This window comes from Lynx rufus, unplaced genomic scaffold (genome assembly GCF_022079265.1).
Source record: "Lynx rufus isolate CCGP_SWC_20201006 ecotype Redwood Valley unplaced genomic scaffold, mLynRuf1.p SCAF_7, whole genome shotgun sequence".
NCBI lineage: Eukaryota > Metazoa > Chordata > Mammalia > Carnivora > Felidae > Lynx > Lynx rufus.
Genome location: NW_025814889.1, coordinates 117,441,594 through 117,460,767, shown reverse-complemented (window position 1 = coordinate 117,460,767; position 19,174 = coordinate 117,441,594). Strand labels below are relative to the sequence as shown.

The 19,174-nt window shown below is 35.0% G+C and overlaps 1 protein-coding gene across 6 annotated transcripts in view; it reads left to right on the top strand.

Moving 5' to 3' along the window:
* CDK17 (cyclin dependent kinase 17) overlaps window positions 1-19,174 on the top strand; it is a 110,914-nt gene that overhangs the window by 57,189 nt on the left and 34,551 nt on the right. For all 6 annotated transcript variants that reach the window (XM_047067259.1, XM_047067260.1, XM_047067254.1 and 3 more), the window contains one exon: window positions 15,167-15,313. In XM_047067259.1, coding sequence (XP_046923215.1) covers window positions 15,196-15,313 — 118 coding nt within the window. In that variant the 5' untranslated portion in view covers window positions 15,167-15,195. The remainder of the gene's footprint in view (window positions 1-15,166; window positions 15,314-19,174) is intronic.

Here is a 19,174-nt window from a genome sequence, read left to right as displayed (position 1 = left end):
CTGGGATTTTGAGCAGCTGAGACATTTTCTTTTCTCCTTTGCTCCATCCCTGGCTTTCCTCTCTTCTGGAGAAAGCATTTGCCTGATACCCTGATGCCATCCTGTAGTGGGTGTGGCTTTGCACTTGGTGAAGGCCCTTGTCCTTTGGGGATGCTTTTCTCTTAGCTCTGTTGCCCTGTTGCCAGCATTTTGCACCCCTGCCTCCCTACTCCGCAGCTCCAGTATTTGGAAAACATCCTTTTGAGAAAGTGCAGATTTGCTTTGGGAATGAGGCTGCTAATGATTTTAATCTGTTGTGCCAGCCACTGTGCTCCCCTTAAAAGTTTGTTAAATGTTGGACTAATTTTTTCCTTCTATAGCAGGTTCACTCTTCATTTCATCATGACCCCAGCTTCCTTTCATTACTGGAAAGGGTTTGTTCCTGTAGGAATTTAGTTTACTTATGTTTCTTTGCATCTCAGCTCTCTCTGAGATGATTTTATACTCTCTGTCTTGTTCTTGTTGTTGAGGTGGGAGCAATGAAAGTCTTTTGCAAGTTTCTATATCCTAACCATAAGCAGTAATCCAAATATTTACTCTCTTGTGTTCAAAATAATTGATATAGGTTGACTGTTCACAATGAAATTATTTAGCCAGTTCTTTTAATAAAATTCTACTAAAATAAGGTATTGGCCATATTTAAGCTTGATGAAAAACCGATGTAAACATGTGCTGACACAGGAAAAAAAACTTTTATTGTGGTAAAATACATAGAACATAAAATTGTACCATTAAGTGACATTAAATACGTTCAGAATGTTGTGTAATCATCACTATTGTCTATTTTCAGAGCATTTTCATCCCAAGCAAAAATTCTGTACCCCTTAGGTGATAACTCCTTATTGCTCCCACCTTCTTACCCCTGCTAACCTCTATTCTGTATCTGTGCAGAATTTACCTAATCTAGATATTTCATATGAGTAGAATCATACCATATTTGTCCTTTTGTGACTGATTTAGTTTAGCATAATGTTTTCAAGGTTCATTCATGTTGTAACATGTATCAGAACTTTCCTTTTTTTGCAGAATAGTATTCTGTGTGCGTATGTTTCACATTTTGTTTATTCCACTTATGTTGTTTGTACCTTTTGTCTGTTAGGATTAATGCTGCTCTTGACACTAGTATTGAAACTAGCAATATACTAGCAATTGAAAATTGCTGTTTTCAGTTCTTTTTGGTATATCCCCAGGAGTGGAATTGCTGGGTGATATGGTTATTCTTTGTTTAACTTTTTGAGGAATCCCCAGACAGTTTTCCACAGTGGCTGCATATTTTAAGTTCCCACCAGCAGTGCACCAGTGGTTTTATTTGTCCACATCCTCACAAACATTTGTTCTTTTCTTTTTGATCAACATTTGTTATTTTCTGCTTTTTATTTGTTTTGTAGTAGCCATCCTAGTAGATGTGCAGTGATATTTCATGGTGATTTTTATTTGCATTTCTCTATGAATAATGTTGAGCACTTATTGACCATTTGTGTATCTTCTCTGGTGCAGTGTCTTTATAGTCCTTTGCCCATATTTTAATCATATTTGTATTTTGTTCTTGAGTTATAGGAGTTCTTTATTTTGGCTATTAAGCCCTTACCAGATAGATGATTTGCACCCATTTTCTACCTTTGTGCAAGTTGTAATTTAAGTCTCTTGATACTCTCCCTAGATGCTCAAAAGTTTTTAAATTCTGATGAAGTCTTTCTAATTTGTCTACTTTTCTTTTTTGTTCCCTGTGCTTTTGGTTTCATATTTAAGAAATGATTGCCAAATCTAACGTCATGAATATTACCTCCATGCTTTCTTCTAAGAATTTTATAGTTTTAGCTCTTAGATTTAAGCCTTTGATCCATAGTGAGGTAATTCTTTGGCATAAGAGTCCAACTTCATTCTTGTTCATGTGAATAGATCCAGTTTTCCCAGCATCATTTGTTAAAAAGCACTGTGCTTTCCCTACTGAATGATCTTGGCAACCTTGCTGAAAATCAGTTGATCATAGATATGAAAGTTTATTTCTGGGCTCAGTTCTGTTTCATTGGTCTTTATGTCTATCCTTACGCCTATACCATGTTTTGATTATTGTGATTTTGTAGTAAGTTTTGAAATCAAGAAATGTGAGTCCTTCAACTTTGTTCTTTTACTTCAAGATTGTTTTGGCTATTCAAGGTTCCTTGGAATTCCATATAAATTTTAGGATGGGTTTTTCTCTTTCTGTAAAAATACCATTGGGAGTTTGATAGGGATTGCATTGAGTCTATAGATCATTTTGGGTAATACTGTCATCTTAATATTAAGTTTTCTAATACATGAATACAGAATACCTTTGCATTTATTTAAGTCTTCTGTTTAGGTCTTCTTAAAGCAACATTTTGTAGTTTTCAGTGTACAAGTCTTGGGCTTCCTCATTTAAAGTTTTTCCTAAGTATTTCATTGTTTTTTATGCTATGTAAATGTCCTTTTCATGTATTTGTTGCAGATATACAGAAATGGCAACTGATGTTTGTTTATTTTGTATCCTTCACCTGAATTCATTTAGTAGCTCCAACAGGTTTTTATATGTGATTCTTTAGGGTTTTCTACATATAAGGTCTTATCATCTGTAAATAGAAATAGTTTTATGTCTCCCTTTTCAAGTATGATGCCGTTTATTTCTATTTCTTGCCCAATTGCTCACGCCAGAACTTCCAGTATTATGTTGAATAGGAGTAGTATTGTCTTGTTCCTGATCTTAGGGGAACAGTTTCCAGTTTTTCACCTTTGCATATAATGTTAGTTGTGGTTTTTTCATATATGACTTTAATCATGTTGAGGAAGTTCCCTTCTATCCCTACTTCATTGAGTATTTTATCATTAAAGGGTTTGGATTTTGTTTAATGTGTTTTTTTTTTTTCTGCATTAATTGATGTTCATGTGGTTGTTGTCTTTCATTCTGTTAATGTGTTATTACATTGATTATTTTCTCATATTGAACCTCCTTGCCTTCTGGGGATAAATCTCATTTGGGTCATAAGTGTGATCCTTTCAGTACTTTGCTGAATTTGGTTTCTTAGTATTTTGTTAGGGACTTTTACTCTGCAAATGAATTGGAGAATGTTAGTAGTTTTAGTATTACTACTTTAGTATTTTAGTTTTAGTATTTTATTAGTAGTAGCCTGTAGTTTTCTTGTGGTGTCTTTGTCTGGCCTTGCTATCAGGGTAATACTGGCCTCATAGAATGAACTTGGAAGTAATCACTTCTCTTTAGCTTTTTGGAATATTTTAAGAAGGATTCTTATTAATTCTTCTTTAAATATTTGGTAGAATTTGTTAGTCAAGCCATCTGTTCCTGGGCTTTTCTTTGTTACAAGTGTTGATTACTGATTCAAACTGCTTATGTGTTTGTTCAGATTGTCTATTTCTTCTTGAGCCAGTTTTGGTAGTTTGGTCGTTTCCAGGAATTTGTCCATTTCATTAAGTTATCCAGTGTGGTGTTCAGCTGTTCATAGTAATTTCTTATAATCCTTCTTATTTCTGTGTAGTTGATGGGTTGTCATCACTTTCATTTCTGATTTTAGTAATTTAAGTTCTTTTTTTCTTAGTCAATCTAGCTAAAAGTTGATTTTGTTGAAGGGGTTTTTTTTTTCCCCTCAAAGAACCAACTTTTGGTTTTGTTGACTTCCCATTGTTTTTTCTGATCTCTATTTACAGTATAATCTTTATTATTTCTTTTTGCTAGCTTTGGGTTTCATTTGCTGTTCTAGTGGTGTCAAGCATAGGTAGTTTGTTGATTTAAGATCTTCTTTTATTATAGGTTTTACAGCTGTAAATTTCTTCCTAGCATTGCTTTTTCCTATATCCCATAAGTTTTGATATGCTGTGTTTTTGTTTTCATTTGTTTCAAGGTATTTTCTAATATCTCTTGTGATTTCTTCTTTGACCCATTGGTTGTTTAAGAGTTATGCTGTTTAATTTTCACATATATGTAAAATTTTCATTTTTTTTTCCTGTTACTGATTTCCAGTTTCATTTTATTGTGATTGGAAAACATACTTTGCATGATTTGCATCTTTTTAAATTTATTAAGACATCCTTTGTGGTCTTACTAATAAGTATCATGGAGAATGTTCCATTGGCACTTAAGAAGAATGTGTACTCTCCTGTTGTTAGGTGGAGCATTCTATATATGTCAGTTAGATCTAATACACTAGGTATCTAGTGTTGTTCAGGTCCTTTATTTCTTTTATTGATCTTATATCTGGTCCTTCTGTGCAGTGTTGAAAATGGGATATTGAAATCTCCCAATTATTATGATTGTAGAACTATCTTTTTTTTTTCATTTGTGTTAGTTTTTACTTAATATGTTTTCAAGCTTTGTTTTTAGGTACGTATATGTTTACAGTTGTTATATATTAATCTTTTATTAATATATAGTGCCCTTCCTTATCTCCTGTAACCTATTTTAATTTAGTCTATTTTGCTTGACAAAAATATAGTAATTCCAGCTCTTTTAGTTACTGTTTGCATGAAATACCTTACTCTGTCCTTTTACTTTCAATCTCTTTGTGTCTTTGTATCTAAAATAAATCTCTTGTAGACAATATACAGATCGACCATATTTAAAAAAATTCATTCTGTCAATCTCTGCCTTTCAGCTGAAGAGTTTAATCCATTTACATTTAAAGTAATTACTAATAAGGAAGGATTTACGGTTTTGATTTAGTTATTTTCTGTGTCTTGTTTTTTGTTCTTCAATTCCTCCATTAGTGCCCTGTTTTTGCACAGTTGATTTTTTTGTAGTGTACTTTTCTGATCTCCTTCTTTTTTCCTTTTCTGTAATATTTTTTAATTAACTTCTTAATCACTACTTGGGAACTACAATTAACATCTTAAACATACATGAAACTAGTTTGTGTAGTAGTTAGTTCAATAGTATATAAACACTGATCTGTTTATCCCTTTCTTTCCTCCTTTATATTGCTCTTGTGACAGATTGCCTCTTTATACATTATGTGCCCATTAACATAGATTTATCATTTTTCTATGTGTGTACTTTGCCCTTTAAATCATAGGAAAAGGGAGAAAAAAGAGAAGTTACAAATCAAAAGTACAATTATGCTGTCTTTTGTAAGTACATATGAACTTACTTTTACTGATGTTCTTTATTTCTTCTTATGACTTTGAGTTACTGTCTAGTGTCCTTTCATTTTAGGCTGAAACTGTTCCTTTAGCATTTTTTGTATGGCAGGTCTATTACTAATGAACCTCCTTAGCTTTTGTTTATCTGGAAATGTCTTAATTTCTCCTTCATTCTTGAAGGATACCGTTGCCAGATAAGATTTTTCTTTCTTTCAGACTTTAAATACATCATTTCCAGAGCGGCCTGATCTTCATGCTGCTGATGAGACTTTAGTTGTTAACATATTGAGAATCACTTCTGTGGGTCCAGTTACTTTTTTCCCTTGCTGCTTGCAAGATTCTTTCTTTGTCTTTGGGGTTTTACACTTTGAATACAAAATATCTTGGCACGGATCTCTTTGAGTTTATCCTTCTTGGAGTTTGTTGAGATTCTTGGATATGTATATTCATGTTTTCCTCAGATTTTTGAAGTTTTCAACTATTATTTTTTTGGTTATCATTATTTTTGTCTATGACTCCTGTGATGCCTATGGGGGTACATAGGTACCTCAGGCTCTGTTTGTTTTTCTTCATTCTTTTTCTTTTTGTTCCTCAGACTGGATAATTTTGACTTTCTTATCTTAAAGTTTCCTGATCCTTTTATTTCCTGCCTATTTAAATCTGTTGAACCCTACTAGTGAATATTTCATTTTAGTTATTGTACTTTTTTTCAGTTCTGGAATTTCTTTTGGTTCTTTTTTATAATTTGTCTCTTTGTTGATATTCTCCTTTTTCTCATATATTGTTTTCCTTATTTCCTTTTTTTTTTTTTTTTTTTTTTTTTTGTTATTGGGTTTCCTTTAGCCCTTTGAGCGTATCTAGGACAGTTGATTTAATATCTTGGACTACAAGTTCCAAATTCTGGACTTCTTCAGGAATGGTTTCTGTTAATTTTTTTTAATTGTGAATGGGCCATGTTTTCTTGTTCGTTTGTATGCTTTGTAATTTTTTGTTGAGACCAGGACATTTATAATGTAGTAACTCTGGAAACCTGATTCTCCCTCTCCACAGGTGTTTCTTTGCTTTTCATTGTTTGGGCTATTCCCATCCATTTGAGACTTTCCCAAACTATTTTTGCAAATATATATTCTTGGTTGTGTGTGATCACTGAAGTTTCTTTTCTGTTATCTTCGCAGTTAGCTATTGGCCTGATGAAGATTTTCTTTAATATCTGGCTCAAACAACAAAAAAGTATTGCTGTCTCTTTAAATCTTCCAACAGATGCTGTTGTGAGGAGCCCCTGCAGCCTGAAAGGGCTTAAAGGAAGGCATGTGTCTGCACTGTGCCAGTCTCTGATCTGCCTGACTGACCGAAAAGTTCAGCCCCCAATTTTTTGATGTCAGGATTCCCAATTGTCTGCCCTGGCACCAACCAGCTGCTCTAGGAGTGATGGACAGGGCTGAGAAATGGGCAGTGTTGATGGGTTTGCAGGTGTGGTTCTCCTAGCAGTCTCTCCCTTTTAGCAAACACGCAGGGTTGTTTTCAGTGTCCAGTCAGGTTCTAGAGTCCTGAAATAGTTGGTTCTGTTTTGGTTTTTTTTTCTTCCCACTGTACTGGTTGTTTTGGGTGGAGGGACGAACCCCCATAGCTTCCTACTATGACATTTTTCATCTCATGGGTCACGGTATTGTATTTATTGTCTTTCTAACGTGTTTATATGGATAGAGGAAAGTTCTTAGGTTTCTTTTTTCTGGTTTGTGTGCTTGACTGTACTGTCAAAGGAAAAGAATTGTCTTCAGATATTAACACATAAAGGATTAAGATATTTAAGTGTTTTGGGGAAAAATATAAAGTATGAACTTTTATTTCAGTGCTCTGTCAGTATTTTGTATAGTAACTTCATATTTTATGTAAATAAGAAATTTGTTTCTAGTGAAAAAATTTAATGTTTTTAAATGTTAGTTATTCCTCATTAAGTATGGTTAGCTTACATGTTTGGCATTGGATGTTTATTATGATTTAATTATTGATGGATAAACAGTAGAAAATTTGCTTACAAACCACCTAATGCGTTTACCTTATTTATAATAAGTTTAATTTAAAGCCAGTCACTACAGAAAATGATATAAAGAAATACATGAAGCTGTCTTTATTGTGGAATCATATTACTCTACATGGTATTTTAGAATGTTGGTCTGCCTTTGTAAAATTGGATTTTAATCCAAACTTTAAAATGCTCAATTTGTTCTGCATGTAAATTTTGCTTGTTTACCTAAAGAAAAGTCATTTAGGTATTTTAAAAGCAATCTGCAGCTTTCCCCTCAACCTTCTGTAGTTATTAACAAGAAATTGTTTTGATCTCTCAAAGACATAAGCCAAAAATTGCCACTCTAATAAATTCTTCACTATTAAAGAAGTTTGAATCAGTCCAAAGAGGTTTTTTTTTGTTTTTTTTTGTTTGTTTGTTTGTTTGTTTTTACCAGAAGTGCCAAAGGGGCCACAATATGACACCATTTTTGCAGGTAAATACCCATAGTAGAGGATCTAGTTTGGGAGTGTTCACAGCTTTACAGCTGTTGTCTTTAAAAAAAAAAAAAAAAAAAAGTGTACATATGTATCACCCATTCTTAGGACAAAACTCAGTTGGCATTCCAGAGTGGTTTTCTGTATTCTTGTAAGTAAATAAAATGGTTACATTTCCACAATTAAAAAAAAAAAAAAGAAAAGTTTTCTTAATTTAACAGTGGACAGTCCCAGATCAGGGTTAGCCCCAGATGATAAAGTAAGATAACACAAAACAATTCAGGGTTTTTTTTTTAAGCACTTGTAGTTGGACACTGATTTTGAACTTTTTCAGTTTGTGTGTGTGTTTGTGTGTGTGTGTGTGTGTGTGTGTGTGTGTGTGTGTGTATAGAGTGTGTGTGTGTATAGAGTTATATGCTGTCATTCTGAATATCATTTATTGCCCTTTTACCTTTTTAATTTTATCTAGCTATGACAAAAAGCTTGAGATATTTTTGAGAGCTACAAAAGCATAAACATTTTGCATACATACACAAATGTATGTACATATTTGAATGGGGATATATGTGCACATATATGGAGTGTGTGTGTGTGTGTGTGTGTGTGTGTGTGTATACATGATAAGTGCAGTGAGTGAAAAAAAAACTAAGAATAAAGGAATAGAGAGGGTCAGGAAAGAGCCCTCTGAAGATTAGCATGTATGCTGAAATTTGAGCATTTACAATAGTTTATTATGTAGTTTAGTCTTTAAAATATTAAAACAATTGTAGAGTTTTTGTTTAGGGTTTATTTTAAATTATAGTGCTTTTTTTTTTACTTTTTTTTTTTTTAATGTTTTATTTATTTTTGAGAGAGAGAGACAGCGTGCCAGCGGGGAAGGGGCAGAGAGAGAGGGAGACACAGAATCCCAAGCAAGCTTCAGGCTCCGAGCTGTCAACACAGAGCCTAACGCAGGACTCGAACCCACAAACTGTGAGCTCATGACTTGAGCTAAAGTCAGATACTTAACCGACTGAGCCACCCAGGTGCCCCTATAGTGCATTTACTTTTAAGATGAAAATAACTTATTTAGTGGCATGAATTAAATACAAAGCTAAAAATTTAGGCATTTTACCATAAATCACATTTAATATTCATGAAAATGATAGTGTAAAGATGCCAACAACCCCAAGTAAAAGTTTTACCAGGTAAAATATTGTAGACAAGTTCTTGAGGGTTTTGATTTGAAGAAATCAGTAATTTAGCACTGCTTTATTCCAATGCTGTAGAAAATAATCAACCTGAAACCTAATGTAAATAATTTTTACTTCTCAAAATTGTTTTTATTGTAGCATTATATGTGTTTTTGTTATCACCTAATGAGGGAAAATGTTGATATGTATAATTCTACCGAATGGTAATTAGAAATGTCAAGGAATATATCTAATTTGGGAGTACTTTTTCTTTAATACTGATCTAGGCTGTGACAATGGAATTCTTTAACTTCTGTGTTTACTGCTCATGTTGATGTAATTAAAGGGTTACACTATGGAGGATAAAAAATGGATCTTTTTGAAGATGTGGTTTTGAAAATTTTATAGTAAGATTTAGCTTTGTAAAGTGAAGTATTTTCTCTTGCTAATATGAACTAGAAACGTGTGTCTTATTCCTGATGGAATAGAAAATACCTAAAGTTATTTTATAGATGAGAATTTTCTTGATGGGAAATAAGGGCAATGCATACTATTCAGAGTTATAAATACATAGAATGTCTTTTGGTACATTGTCAAATGCATTCTGTGAAGAAAAGTTTAAGGCTTATGTGATTTCCTTTTTTATTACTTATTTATTGAGAGAAAGTACATGGGAGCATGAGTGGAGGAGAGGGAGAGGGGTAGAGAGAATCCCAACGAAGTTCCACACCTAGCATGGAGCCCTGTGTGGGGCTTGACTTCACAGCAGTGAGATCATGACCTGGGCTGAAATCAAGAGTTGGATGCTCAACCAACTGAGCCACCCAGGTGCCTCAATTCCTTTTTTAAGTTGTACTCACTTAAAACCACCAAGAACAATTAGATGTTTTATATCAGCATTTGCCAATAGAAATATGTGGATCCCATACTTAATTTAAAAATATTTTGCATGTATATTTTTTAAAAGTACAATTAATTTTAGTAATACAGTTTACATAACCAAGTATGTCTAGAATTCTTTTATGTTATCCATATAATAATGAGTTAGTTATACATGCTTTTAAATCTAGTTTGTATTTTACATTTACAGTACAAAGCAGTTTGAACTAACCACTTCTCAAGTGGTCAGAATGGGGTGTTACCATATTATGTGAATTAATTCTGTAATAACATCAGAAGTTTGTTTCATCCTTATTTGTCATCTGAAATAGGAGGCAAGTACCGTGGTCAGCAGACTTTCAAATATGATATGCAAGATTCAAAAGTGGTGATATCTATATAGTTTGATAGACATTGGTGACCACGCCACTATGTTTGGTAATATTGGAGTTGAAAACTTGGTAGTTGTGAGCTAACAGCCCTTAAGAGTTTTTGTTTGGGCATATAGGTTTTTTGAAGGAGTGTGGTGGCAGGGGTGGGGGGGAGGTTCCTAAGACTGTCCGCAGGCTTGGTGTTTTGCTCAAAGGAAACAAATCAGAGAAAAGCAGAGAGAAAAAACTTCGTGATTATGATTTGTTACAGTGAAAAGATACAAATTAAAATCAGCAAAGGGAAAAATGTGTGTAGGATGGAGGCCAGGTGTAAGATTTTAGTTGTCCTTTCCCGGTGGAATTGCATGGATAATGCTTCCTTCTACCAGCCACTTTGTATGACAACATATGCAAAGTGTTGTCAACCAGGAAAGCTTACCTGAGTCTTGATATCCAGGGTTTTCATCAGGGATCATTTACATAGGCAGGAAAGTACCCATATGACTATCTTAACTACTCAGTCTGCAGCTTCCCTTATCCCTCCTCTCCTCTGAGGTCCTACTGTGGCCCAGACCTCAGGCATACAAAAACAGAATTTACCATAATTTACATCATTGACATAAGTTACCTGGCCCAAGACCTCAGGTATACAAAGAGACTTACCAGGCAGAATATTCCAAGGTCTCAGAAGTTATTTCCCAGGAGTCTTCACAGGCAAGTCCTTTCTTTGGAATGTGCAAGGTTTGAGCCCCCAAGCTTGTTAGATTTTCCGTTTTACTGCACAAGGTGATTTGGATTTTGACAAAGGAGAGTGTCTCTAGTATAAATTCTTACAACAACAAAAGGGTAGGTGAGATAGGCCATAGCTAAATTTGCCTTAAATATCTAATGTTTTAAGACAAATGGCATGGATTACTAACTGTCAAGGCAGAAATATGTTAGGGCTCACTGAGATGTAAGGAATCTAGCATTTAGGACCCTACAGTAACAGGTTTGTTAGTTGGAATCAACACTTACAGTTTACTGATTGCCTCCTATAAATTCACCTTGCTTGGTGAAATACATATATTATCTATTTTACTTATTTTTTATTAAAATTTTTATTTGAATAGACAGTGTTAAATTGATTTCACATCTACAACATAGTGATTCAGCATCTCCATATGTTATGCTGTGCTCATCACAAGTGTAGCTACCTTCTGTTATCATACAATACTATTACAATATGTATTCCCTATGCTGTACCTTTTATTCCTGTGACTCATTGATTCCATGATAGAAAACCTGTATCTCCTACTTTCCTTCACCCATTTTTCACTTCCCTTCCTCCCTACCCCATCCCCTCTGGTAACCATCAGTTTGTTCTCTGTATTTATAGGTCTGATTCTGCTTTTTGTTTATTCATTTGTTTTTTTAGATTCTACATATAAGTGAAGCTATACAGTATTTGTCTTTTCCTTTCTGACTTGTTTCACTTAGCATAATACCCTCTAGGTCTATCCATTGTTGTTGAAAGTGGAAAAATTTCATCCTTTTTTATGGCTGTGTAATATTCCGTGTGTGTGTGTGTGTGTGTGTGTGTGTGTGTGTGTGTGTGTGTGTGTGTGTGTGTACTAAGTCTCCCACTGAGAACTACTTGACATGTAGGGAACAAACCGCTTTCAAGGCATTGTAGAGCCTTGAAGTCAGTCATAACTTGAGTCAAGGTCCAGGAGAAAAGGGAGATAGACATATTCCATGCTACTTTCCCTTTTGAGGCATTTTCAAACTCTCAGGTTACTTTGGATAAGAGGATAGAAGCTGAACATTGTAGAAGAGATGAGCAAAAAGCAAGGAAGTTGAGTGGAGTTTTCAATAGTTTTTTGTTATTGTTGTTCTAGCCTTAGGTTTGCAGCTGGAATCCTTTGAAAGGGGGCACACCATAAGAGTGGGAACAAATCAGAGGTAGGCCAGTCTTCACAGTGTTTGAAACCCTGTCTCATGCCAGCTCAGTCCTTGATTGGATTTAGGTGATCTGCTCCTACTCTGACTGCTCTCTAGAAAAAAATTAAATCATCTCTGGAAGAAGGTAACATCATCTAGAGCCTCTATATTTATCCATACATATTTTCATGCAACCATTCACATACAATGTGTAACATTAAATAAAGAATTACTAGGCACACACAAGACCGTCAGAGATAAATCAACAATAGAAATAGGTTATGCATAGGCTATGCAGACTCTGAAGTTACATACAGGAGCTTTAAAATACTATAACCTATTCATGGAAATAGATGGCAAGGTGGAGAATTTGACTAGAGAACTGGAATCTGTAGAAAAGAACTAAGTAGAAATTCTAGAACTGAAAAATGTAGTAACTAGGGCACTGAGTGGCTCAGTTCATGAAGCATCCGACTCGAGTTCAGCTCCGGTCATGATCTCCAAGTCGTGAGATCGAGCCCTGAGTCAGGCTCCACACTCTCTTCCTTTCTTTCTCTGCCTCTCCCCTGCTCACATTCTAAGATATATATATATATATATTTTAGTTACTATATTTTATATTTTAGTTACTATATATATATATATATATATATATATATAGTAACTAAAATTAAGAACACAATAGATGGTTTTAACTGCCAGTTGGACACAGCTGAAAGAGGATTAGTCAACTGGAAGATAATGTAGTAGAAAATATTCAGGACCACGGATTTGTCCTTTTGGTGTCATGACCAAACTAAGCTAAGGAACGGGTTTTTCAGTATCTCACCAAAAAAATATCCATTGTTTTAGAGCGTAAGGATAAAAAAAAGCCCTTTTGAAGTGTAAGTACAATTTTTTGCTATTTTAATGTGTGGTTTTTATATTTTTGTTATAGGTTTTTAAAATAAGTATGTAAAAAGTAGTTGGTAAAATATAATATTGTCACAAATTTCTACTCGAAAGCCTCCCCTCAGCCTTTGAGCAAACAAAAATTATTCATATAGTATCTTATGGAGAATTCACATGTTCAGCATACTCCGCTATGTAAATAGACCTTAGAATGAGAAAATAAGCAAAAATATTTAGATTCAAAATAGATACCCAGAGCTGGATGGTAAAATATGTATTTTAGCACAGGGGAGCTCTTACTTTTAGTTGGGCTAATGGTTATAATATGTTTGGTAATCTTGTGAAGTTGTTCATCCCAAGTAAGAAATAGTAAATTAGAAAAGAAGTTACAGGTAAATTATTGAGGGATTTGTTTTGGCAGTAAATACCTTGTTTGATTTTATCTGAGACTCTGCTATGAATCATACCTTTGCTGTATGTACCACTAAGAAAAAAGAGGCTGTCAATTATGTCAATATTTTGACATCCTTTAATTATAGGATGCATCCTAATTTCAGAGATGTTAAAATGTGAAGGAAAAGGTAATCTTAGTTTTAAATTTCAGTTGTGTCATTTATTGTTTGTTTGGCTTTGGTCAGAGAACTTCTTTGAACCTGAAATAAGTGAAAATAAGTAGTGTAGTCTAGTCTTTAGAGTTAGGAAGACTAAATGAATTAAGAGATATAAAAGTGTCACATATGGGGTATGCATTTTATACTATTAATTTGGCTTTCATTACTTCCTTCTAAAACTTGGCATTGTTACGGTAACAGGAAGGGGTTCCTGACAGCTAACCAAGGTGGGGGGGGGGGCAGAAACAGCAAAAATGTAAGATATTGGTTAAATAAGAACTTAAAAAAAAATTCCTGTTGGAGCCATTTAATGAGGTTCCAATATCATTCTTTATCTCTCCCCACCCCCCTCTACCCCACCTATTATGTACATACATACGTACATATGTATGTATGTATGTAGGCTCCACACCCAGTATGGAGTCCAGTGTGGGGCTTGAACTCATGACCCTGAGATCAAGACCTGAGCTGAGGTCAAAAGTCAGATGCTTAACCAACTATGCCACCCAGGAGCCCCTGGCATCCCCCATTTATATATAAAGATATCACTGACTGTTTTCAATGTGGTGATTGATATTTATAATAATGGTACCTATGCATCAAAATCATTCTGATATTTTTATTTATTTTTAATTTTTTTTTTTAACATTTATTCATTTTTGAGAGAGAGCGAGAGCATGGCAGGTGGGGAGAGAGGGAGACACAGACTCTGAATTGATAATTTTATTATATTGGTTTTTAAAAAGCACATTTTAGGAAAATTTCTAATCCTCCTAAATTCATTTGTTATGCTTAAAACCTCTATCTTTATTTAGTTTTGTAGAATTCCTGCTCTTCTGATGGTGCTGCATAAATATAGCATTAATCAGAATGAGTGGATCTTTTTGTTTTTTATTTTTGTTTTTTTTTTTAACGTTTATTTTGAGAGAGAGCGGGCGCAAGAGCAGGTGAGGGGCAGAGAGAATCTCAAGCAGGCCCCATGCTGCCAACACAGAGCCCAATGCAGGGCTTCAACTCACAAATGGTGATATCATGACCTGAGCGGAAGTCGAGAGTCAGACGCTTAATTGACTGAGCCACCCAGGTGCCCCAGAGTGAATGAATCCTTTTAAAGAAGGGGTTGGATAAAGAAGATGTGGTTTGTATATACAATGGAATACTACTTGGCAATGAGAAAGAATGAAATCTGGCCATTTGTAACAACATGGATGGAACTGGAGAGTATTATGCTAAGTGAAATAAGTCAGGCAGAGAAAGACAGATACCATATGTTTTTACTCATATGTGGATCCTGGGAAACTTAACAGAAGACCAGGGGGGAGGGGAAGGGGGAAAAAAAAGTTACAGAGAGGGAAGGAGGCAAACCATAAGAGACTCTTAAATACTGAGAACAAACTGAGGGTTGATGGGGGTTGGGGGAGAGGGGAAAGTGGGTGATAGGCATTGAGGCACCTTTTGGGATGAGCACTGGGTATTGTATGGAAACCAATTTGGCAATAAATTATATATATAAAAAAATAAGGGGTTGGACTTTGTGATGTTTGGTGGACATGAAAATTCCTTATTATATTCCTAGTTTGAAGATTGCCAGTAAATTCTGAATGACATTTTCCTTGAGCTTTAAAATATTTTATAGCCTTAATTTTGTGTTCATTCTCTTCTGTTCTTTCAGGAATTTTCAAGTCACATTCAGTTGATAGGATGAAAAAATTCAAGAGAAGGCTATCCCTCACTCTTCGAGGAAGCCAAACTATTGATGAATCATTGTCTGAATTGGCGGAACAAATGACTATTGAAGAAAATAGCAGCAAGGATAATGGTAAATATTTGGGGGCTGGGGAGGAGAGGGAAGGAGAGATGCTTCCCCCTTTTAATTACTTTGCAAAGTGTACGCTTTCTTTTCTGATAAGTTCCTGTTAGCTTCCTTGTGTTTATTTCTTTGTCTTGTTCTCTGGTTCTTAGGAAACAGAAGACAACATAACTTTTTCTTGCTTACTTACTGGAGCAGTGTTACTTACTCCACTAGTACTACTTGAAACCTCCTCCTGGTCTCTAACCCTTGTGGATTCTTCTGTCCCATTTATCTTTCCATTTTTCATTGGCTCTTAAATAATACCTTATATAATATTGTCCTAGTTGTTAAATAACTATTTTTAAGTTAACCTAAGTTAATACAGCTTAAAAGTATATAGTAAGTTTGTGAAATTCCTGTTTGGGGCTTCATCATAGTTTTAGAACGTTATATATGCATATTGACTAGATGACACGGTTCATCACGTGAGTGAATTATACTTATATTTACTGCAGAATCTGTTCATAGTATTGAGAGCACTTGATAGGCATGTAACATTTCATATTTGGTAGTTCTTTTTACAATGTAAACCAGTAGTTCACATATGGTGACATAAAATGAAAAGAGCTTGTTAAATTGAGCAGATTAAAATGTAAAATCCTGATGAAATTTACAGAGTAAGGTTACATATTCCAAAGTGAAACAGCCCTAGGGATGTCATAATAATATCCAGGAAGGGGTTACCGGAATGGCTGCCAGTATATCATGATGCACACATTCTATGACAAGCCTTTCTTTCCTGTGCCTAAAATTCTTCTGTTAGAGATTTGTGGCAGTGGGTGAACGCATGAATACCTCTGCCCCCTAAATGCAAGTGTCCTTGTTGTGAGAGAGGGAAAAGTATAAGGGAAAGGGCTCCGGACTTTAAGTTAAAAGTCATAGATTGGAATTTGGGATACACTAACACTTACTTACTAGTTAATATGACTCTGAGTAACTAATTGATCCTACTCAGGCTTTAGTTGATCAGGGTCATTATTTACTCAAGTTTATCTGGCTGATTGTAATATGAGAGAGAAGACATAGATGAATTCAGTAGAAAATACATTTTTAAATCATAATTTGAATATAACTTCTGTGTAGGAGGGGGACACATCTTGCATTTGGGTCAAAACTCAAAGACTATTTTATAATGTCTTACTTTTTTTCTTCTTGCCAAAAGCAAAATCCTTAATTCCCTCAGACCCTCTTTGAATTTTTGGTGTTTTAATTAAGCCCTGAGTATTTGTTCTCATGATTAAATAGTCTTGCAAGCACACTGTACATCTTGATAGGTTCTGGGTCAGGTTCTTAATGGGTATTTGACTATACGACAAACCTCTCCTTAAAAAAAAGAAGGCACCTGGGTGGCTCAGTTTGTTGAGCATCTGACTCTTGATTTCAGCTCAGGTCATGATCCCACAGTGCGTGAGACTGAGCTCTGTGTCGGGTTCTGCGCTGACAGCGTGGAGTCTGCTTGGGATCCTCTCTCTCCCTCTTTCTTTGCCCTTCTCCCACTTGTGCTTTCTCTCTCAAAGTCAATAAACTTTAAAAAAAAAAAAAAAGAAGAATTTGGATCAAAGAAATGGACATCCTTCTTGGAGAGCTAATTAATATTTTAGATTATTTGCATATTTTCTGGAATATTTTAGTATTGTCCTAAAACATGCTTAATTTATAATGAGTGGTGAAATGGTGAAAAAATTTTTTCAAGTGGTATATATTATTTACTTTATTAAAATTTTATTATAATAGTGACTTTAACAAGGAGTAAAGAAGAGGAAATAGGATCTCTTACTGAGTTTTCTCTTCAGTTACTTGAAATAACACTTGAAGATGTTATAATAGACATGGATTTCTCTGGGGATGCAGAGATTGTTAGGAGCGTAGGCTGTTTCTGAGTTACAATCTGCTGTTGCTTACACGCTTATGTGTATTGGCACATGGATTTCACCAATAGCTTTGACAAAGATTCTACACCTTTTTGGTTATTTATCAGTGCCTGTGAGCTGGTTCCAATATATTCTTTATGGAATTTATCTTAGAATATAAAAAGCTCCTAAGATAGGTGGCACACACAGTCCGCATCTGAATATGGTTTAATGAATAAGAAATGGTAGACTGGTATTATTTAATTTTTAATAATTATAGATTCAAAGGAAGTTGCAAACATAGGACAGGGAGGTCTCTTGTGCCCTTCTCTCAGTTCCCTCCTTTGGTTACATCTTCCTTAACTATTGAACTTTATCAAACCTAAGAAATTAACACGGGAATAAAGTGTGAGTATAGTTTTGTGTCATTTTATCACATGTAGATTCATGTAACCACTGCTGGAATCAGGATAAAGAGGTATTCCAGTACCACAAGGAGATCCCTCTCATGCTACTTTACAGTTATTCCACTTCCTTACCTCCCACCATCTCTGATCTCTCAGAGTGGTATCTTTAAAACGTGAGTGAGATCATATTACTACCTGCTTCAAAGCTACCATAACCGATTTCAATGTCAGAATAAAATTTGAACTTTTGTAGTTACATACAAACCTGCTTATCTCTCTGCCCTCACTAAATAACAATTATGTACTACAGCTACACTTGCCTTCTTTGTGTTCTTCTAACAGAGTGTTTCTAAAGTTTGATCTCTGGGTCAGCAACAGTCAGCATCACCTGAGAATTTGTTAGAGATGAAAATTTTTGGATTCCACATCAGACCTACTGAGTCGGGAAGTCAGGGGCTAGGAGTTAGCAATCTTCTATTTTAACAAGTCTCTGAAGGTGATTCTGAAACATGCTAAAGTTTGAGGACCACTGTTCTACCAAGTCAGATTCCTGCCACATGTTGACTTTTGCAGTGGCTTTACCCTTTGTCTGGAATATCTTTTAACTCACCATCACCTATTTTCCCAGGATTGGCTCATTTTTCCATTTATATTTGTGTCAAAAAGACTTCTATAGAGAGAACTTTACTCAGTGTCTAGTGTAAAATAGCCACGCCTTTATTTTCTGTTCTTTTTTAATCTTTTGCATATTGCCTATCATCTAATATTTTTCTTATTCATTAGTTTCTTGTTTCCCCTCCATAAGATCTTATAATCTTAGAGAGTAGTACCTTGTTTATTTTGTTCACCTGTTGATGCCCGGGACCTGGAATGGTAGGCACACAATAAAAGTCCCCTGAATAATTGAATGTTTTATGATCTCTTTTTTTTTAAGCTGTATTATTCCTCAAGACTGTAAAAGTTCTATTCCCCACAGCAACTTTTCTATAGGCAGATTATCAATGTATTTTATTATGATTCCAGATAAGAAACATGACAACCTTGGAAGAGAAAAGTTTTCTTATGTGTTCTAGCTTGTATCCTACACTGTTTGACTATTTAATTTTTGCATTTGTATCAGATACCCCTCCCTATTCATTATGAAATCATTCATTATTATACTAGGTTTAAGTTAAGATCCCCCAAATCCTTGATCAGCCAGCTACTGCCAAGGAATGTACAGACCATGGGACACTTTGGACAGATGTTATCCATTACTAGCTAGGTACTTTTCCTTTTTCCAGTCTGGTATTCTACCCAAATTCGATAACTTGGGCTTTGTCTGAGTCCCGAGGATCCTTTGGCCCCATCCTCCCTCTCCCATCTCATATGCAACCATTATCAGTAGAAGTGCAGGCCATGTGGGCTTCTTGTTCTTGGTGTCTGATAAACCTTTACAGGTAGGAGAAATACTCACATCGGGAGATATTCTTACTCCTGATTAGCAGCTACGAAAGAAGAGCTGGCTCCATTTTAGAGAAGATACTCAGAGAAGCCCCCTTCCTTTTAAAATTCCTTGACTACTACCAGTA